Source organism: Labrus bergylta, chromosome 21, assembly GCF_963930695.1.
Source record: "Labrus bergylta chromosome 21, fLabBer1.1, whole genome shotgun sequence".
NCBI lineage: Eukaryota > Metazoa > Chordata > Actinopteri > Labriformes > Labridae > Labrus > Labrus bergylta.
In genome coordinates, this window is record NC_089215.1 from 4,013,247 (window position 1) to 4,020,047 (window position 6,801).

The following is a 6,801-nucleotide window of genomic DNA, read 5'->3' on the forward strand; positions in this document are numbered from 1 at the left end:
CTCTCTGCTATACCAACATTTCCGGTCTCTCTTCATCTAATAAAGACAAAATGGCCCCAAAGGGTTAGGGTTAGAATTTATAATTTTTGCAGAATTGACCAAATATTGCATGTGTGGAATAAACGTTGACTTCATGTAAATTATGTATTCATGTATGATGTTTGATAATATACAGGTGCAACATAAGGAAGAAGACCAGTCATTACTGGTCAGGCCCGGCCACATTTTGAGTTGTGTTAGCTCCCTCTTGTCCCGCTTACATTGGTAACATTACAAATAAAAAGGTCCACATCATTTAAGAAGAGGGGGTGTAGATTTTGAAACATGGTACATCTTACTTAAAGGTGATTTTTCACACTTAAATATAATAGAAATCAAGTATATCCTCTGAAAATAACTCTGTGAGTAATTGTCTACAATGGGTGTAACACCTGAGTCCCACTGTCTGTGATGTTTTCAGAGTCCTATCTTCAGTTTGTTTACATCGCCAGGACGGCCGGCTGACTCCTCCCCTCGTGTATAAAAGTTGTTTAATTGAGGGACTAGAGAAAAGAAGAATAACATACTGTACTCACTGCTTAACTGTGTTTCTAGATCACGCTCATTTCAGGTAAATTTACATGCAGTGTGAAGATACCAGCATAATAAAGATCGCTGGCATTAGCATGCTAACACAACAATGCAGCGCGAGTTGTTTTGGTTTCATGCTGGAGCTCAAGGGCGACATCTGCTGGATCAAAAAAGTTGCATATAAAGCCTTTGAGCAACAATAAATCAAATGTGTTTTTGTTGCTTTAAGACGTCATGGTGAGTATTTAGGTGTAAAATAAAATGTGGTCGTTGTTGCTTAAAAATTAAGAGGGAGCAGGTTTTTGCTAACCCCCATGGGCCCCCCCCATGTGATTGGGCACCGGAAGGCTTTCCCCTTTATCCCCTTACGGGCAGCCGTGTTACAGGAATGTCAGACCCTAAAAAAAAAAAGCACCAGCTGATACACGCTGACTCATTCTTTCAGATATAAGTGAATAAAACAGCCTTCTGTTCTGTAACACAGACGGGTGTCAGTCTGTGCTATGACCCCACATGTCGTCTGTTTCTGCTCTATTCTCAGTCGCTGCTGCTTACACACTGATACTCGTTCATTCATTCATTCATCCGTCCATTCTTTTATGTGCACATGTTCAGACTGTGGTACATTTGTTCACTAAACTAACCCAGTTACCCAGTGGTTTCCTATAGAGGAGGCAATACTGGAAGGAGGATGTAATACTCTACACAGGTGAGGCAGTGTGTCACTTATAAACCGATGTCTTCCTTGGAGCTTTGCCTAAACTAACAGGATCATGTTGTCTGTATCTTATTGTCCTTTTGACCCTTGGTGCCATAAATCCAAAACCGAGTGAAGACGTTTCGAAACCCCTCACTTTTACAATACATCTCATTATTTATTTCCAGCATTATAAACAATCAAAGAAAGGTGGACCCTGAGAGCGTGAAAATGTGCTCGCTGTGCAGCTTTTCCAAACGGTTTGGTTAATGTTTCATGGCGTATACGGTTTGGCTTTTGTGCAGGTCAATGGATGAAATGAACCGGGTTAATCATTCAAACTTTATCACCTCTTTTATGAGTGCCAACGTAGCAGAAGAAGACAAAAAAATCTTTGTGTGCTGGGGCTTGTTGGGACCGAGTTTAGAGGCTTGAAATTCATATGAAATTTATTCATCAAGTGTCAACGTCGATGATTATTTAGTGATCCAAAATACTCTGTGAACCCACACCAAAACAAACTGGTCTGCGACAAGAATTATTCATTTTTTAGACAACAGAAATCTAGAAATCTACATTGTTTTACTTTCAGACTGTAAAAAAACAAAATCCTGCAAAAAATATCCATCCCAGTTTGAGTCTGAAATCTGAATTTACGATCATTTCTGCAAGTAAATTAACTAGAAAAGGTTTTGGTAATTAAACAGTTCTTTCTCTTTGGCAACCTTTAAACCATCAGCCATGAACTCTTCATTGCAGCTTTTAATACAAACACAATTTTCAGTGATTCATGTCCACATTAGGCTGCAGAAACGTTCAGTAACACTTCATACACTGACATCCTTCCCTCTGTCGCTGAGTCCTTCAATAGCTTCATTCACTCGTCACAGGCTCGCCTCTGTTTCCCCGTTCACACTGTGTGTCTGCCTCAGACAGTCACAGGCTAGCACACGTATATACAGAGACACACACACACACACACGCAGAGTATACACAAGCTAGCTAAACATGCTAACATGTGTTCAACTTAGGAAACAGATGCTAATGCTAACGTTTTTGGGCTATTTTTGTGTTTATTAGATATGAAAACTAAAGAGAATTAGGAAATGTTGGGAGGGGAGAGTGGGAGATGACATGCAGCACAGGGTTTAAGTTGGATTCGAACCCACGGCCGCTGCAGCGAGGACTGTAGCCGCTGTACATGGGGCGCATGTAGCCGCTATAGGCTATCCGTCGCCTCATCTAATGCTACAGTTAGCATAAATCTGCACACGTCCATTGCTACATGCTTTTATTTGTTGTCAGGATGTACACAGCAGTACATTTATAAGTCCTCTTCTTCTACTCAAAGACAAACTGTGACTTTACATGACCTCACTGAAGCTGAGGTCATGTTTGCTCTACAATAACCCGCTCTGACTGAAAAGTGTGTGTCTGGTGTGTGTGTGTATCAGCAGTGCGCTCGCTCCCCTCACGCAGCCCGCTGACTCAGCTGAACCAGACTTTTCCCATTACATCGAGCAGCAGCACCATGAAAACACTTGTGTAGCATAATTTATTTTTTTTAAAAGGAAAGATTAAGCTGAATGGAGGAAACCTTTTGTGTGTTTTTGTAATTAACCTTTAAACAACAAACTTTGCTTTGAGCGTACATCAGTGCACGGCCAGTTTTAGTTTGAAGCAACACAATGGAGATGAACTGATATGAATCAATGAAAAGCAGTGAAAACTATCAATTATCTTTATGAAAGCTCCTCTGGGGAGTTTGTAAATGGTCATGGAAAGTCAAATAAATATTGATGCCTCATAATAATAATAATAATAAATTAGATTTATATAGTGCTTTTCTAAATACTCAAAGACGCTTTGAGAGGAAACAACAAAAAACAAAGCAAAAACTAAGAGAACAATACAACATAGAAGTAGTGTTGAGGGAAGAGGATGAGAGTCAGTGGTTGTAGGCGGTGATGAAGAGGTGAGTTTTTAGGGATTTCTCGAAGGAAGTGAGTGTGGGGGAGTCTCTGATGTTTTTAGGGAGAGAGTTCCAGAGGGTGGGAGCGGCAATGGAGATAATAATAATGACCTAAAAAAGCAATAAAGGCCATCAGCAATACGAGTAAGTATTCCTATTTGGTAATTTCTTGGTGCCTGAAACTGCTGCCACCGGGTAGGTGTCAGACGAGGCCATTAAACGGCACACTGATAAAAACAGCTTTTTTCCTCTGGAAAGAGTGACACTGAGTGACATGTGACTATAACTGCATAATGCACCTGTAATTATATCTGGAAAGTAACTCATTTGTTACTAGTTGACACAACACTGGTGTTAGAGTCCCAACCACTTCTGCTCAACAACAGCTTCATGCATCCCCAACGCACATTCACACTGTTATATATAGTTTATTATTAGCATTTGTGTTGTGTTTGCACTAATGTACAAATTGCATTTAGTGCCTTTTTTAACCCCGTCACACCACCCATGTTCACACTCACAGCTCCGCAGGCTGCAGGTGGAGTGTTGTCCATAGGTGGAGTCTCACTCCATGTTTGCTCTGCCACAATAAACTTCCTGCACGCTCTCCTAGCTGCAGGCTGTTACGACCACAAGCACAAGAAACGGAGCCGCCTTCCATTTTACTGCTGCAACCTGTGGTCAACCATTAATGGACAGATGGGAGGAACCACTGACTGATAACACGCACAAACCGGCTGGAGTACACACAGATCTAAAGACGCTAGAAGAGATCATCATATACACATACAGCAAGTTCTCTTCTGCAAGAATATCTTAGAAAAGTCTACATAAGTGTGGTTCTTATTGGAGAAGTGGCGCCTCGTGTGTCATGTGCATTAACCAAAGAAAGCTGTTGGTTAAAACCTCAACTTTGAATGATTTCTTAACTGGTGGAGTTTGCATTTCCCAGTTTAGTTCAAAAAGGGAAACCCTGTTTGAGCATTCATCAGACTGAAACTGGAGAAAAACAGAAAGTAAAATAAGACAGTGAGATTAATACTTCATTGGAAACTCAATTCACAACATGCTCAGATCTGAACCCTGGCAACAAATCTAATGACTTGATGATGAACGAGTGTTACGTCAGCTTCTGCATTTTTGATTTCCTTAGAAAAATTAAGCAATGCGGTCGATCCGGTTTTTGCTTCCTCGCTGCCAAAACAACCAAACACAAACATCAGGGTTTGTTTACACCCTTTAGTGAGAGTAAAGGTGGGTTTTTTTTGGTTTTTTTAAGTGTTGTCGATAATGATTAAGCTTCAAAAGGTAAACCAAGAAAGAAAGAAAAAGAGACAGAGAGAAATGAAAAACAAAGCAGACTGATCAGGGTGGATCAGAGTGTCAGAGATAAGGGAGACATGAGCAGACAGACAGGTATTCAGATCTGTCTCGATCCGTTTGATGTGTTGTTTATACTTAATCTGATAACAGAGAAACTCTCCTCTACACTGGGTCAAGGTTAAAGTCTTATTTTCAGACATCTTGGAGGTTAAGGTCTTTACACAGAAGGATGTATGTTTGGTGTTTGCATCAGTCACCTTGAATGCCCTCCTGATGCAGGGTGCCCAGCAGAGACTCATATAAACAGAGTCAAGATTATGAGCCAGAAGAAGGAAATCGAATTAATGGATGTGACCGACAAAAGAGAAAAAAAGCTGAAAAATATCTCGTCTTGTGTCTGTCGGGCCTTTTTAAACTCCCTGTAGTGTTCATCAGGCCACATTTTAGCTTCATTTGTCTGACCTTGTTGGAGCCTTGAAGCCCTAAACGGTCCAGGACTTCCTGTGTTACAGGAAACCGCTGCCCTCCAACAGAAAGGCCATCATGACACCATCATGAAGCACACAGCGCAGGATATGATTGGACGCTCTCTGGGTAACTTTATAAACATGTGGACATGAATATTTATTGAACTTCTGCACTTTTAAGTTCTTAAAAGTTTCGAGAGCTGTATTATCATCAGCAGTACGTTTCATAAAGAAACAATTCCCATTTGAAAAAGTCCCACTTGTGATCCCGTTAGCTCAACCGTGATCCTTGAGGGAGTGCAGAATAACATCGTCAGCATATTATATTACTCTTTAGAAACTATCCAATTGAATGTAAGAAAAGCAGAACATTTTACAAGTTTAAACTTATATATGGTTTATTCCAATCATTATAAATGCCAGGTAGGGGCTCCGATGGCCTAGTGGTCAGTTTGCGTACAGAGGCTGTACATGGGACTTGTGTAAATCAGTGTACTTCTTGTGATGAAAGATACAACAGAAAACTCAAAGTACTTGGTCTTTTTTTCGATTCTCTTGATTTTTTTGAAATTTTCAAAATCCAAAACAAAACACGTCAACCAGAATTTCACATTTTTAGACACTTCAAATCCATCATTACCCCTTTACCTTTTCTGAAGATTATTTCCTTTTTCCATATAGATGGAAATGGAAATAACAGGAGCAAAATGCGCGAACCTTAAGTGGTTTGAATCCATCCTGTAGCTCCTTTGCTCACTCACTCTCTCCCTGATTTCCCACTCTATTCACTGTCCTGTCTCTCAAATAAAAGGCAAAGCAGCCACAAATTAAATCATCAAAATGTTGATAAATAAATGTCACCTTTTTGGTCGAAAGAGTGGAATTGAAGTTGAGCAATCTTACAACAAATATTTAGTGCAAACATTTAGTTTTTCGCTCCTTAAGGCTGAATAGTTTGCTTGTTTATTTTCATGTGATGTAATAGGTTGGAAATATAAGACTGCCTGTAAACAGTGGGAATACATCCCTCTATATGTCATGCTGTAGTCAGATTAAATCCATTTGAGCAAACATGTAATCCATCCAGGACAGGGGAAGAGTTTCTCATCATGGATCATGTCAGGCTTGTGATCCATTCAAATGAAGTCTGATATGTCCAGTGTCATAAAATCATGGAGTCATGAAGTGAAGTAAAAACTGCGATATGAATGACCGGCCATGTGAGTGGATCTTACACTTAATTCAACATTAAAAATCTCCATTTAACAAATCTACAACTAGTTCAGTGACAGTTCTAGAGGATCTCACTGTTTGCATATAGTTTCACTGCAGAGGACATTCAAACATTAACACAGTGTCAGGACATTAAAGGAGACAAACGAGCTGCGAGAAGTTTGTGTTTCCGTTTGTCAACAAACTCCGACAAAAGCAGCAGATTTGAAACAACAGCATCGTGACACTGAGGTGTGAAACTGTTTCTCTTCCACGGCAGGGCGTGCAAAAGTCCGCTTACCTGTTCTTCGTGGTCACCTGTGTCGGAAGAAGCCATGTTGTTGGAGAAGTGTCTCAGGTAACTTTTAATCACACGAGTTCAGGAGGAGAAACTCCTTCAATCCTCTGCACCGAACGGGACAAAAAAAAAAAACGCATATGAAGAGTTTGCATTTAAAAAGCGTCATCAAATGAAGGACTTCTGCTCTTCCAGGTGGTCCCGAGCAGCCCAGGGCGGGAAGCGCAGAAAGGAGGTCGGTGTGTCCCGGTGGAAAACTCCA

The 6,801-nt window shown here is 40.5% G+C and overlaps 1 protein-coding gene across 1 annotated transcript in view; it reads right to left on the reverse strand.

Annotated features, from left to right (window-relative positions):
* LOC109992409 (ankyrin-3-like) overlaps positions 1 to 6,801 on the reverse strand; it is a 158,903-nt gene extending 152,102 nt beyond the window's left edge. Inside the window, exon 1 of the mRNA XM_065949374.1 lies at positions 6,543 to 6,801. Coding sequence (XP_065805446.1) covers positions 6,543 to 6,578 — 36 coding nt within the window. The 5' untranslated portion in view covers positions 6,579 to 6,801. The remainder of the gene's footprint in view (positions 1 to 6,542) is intronic.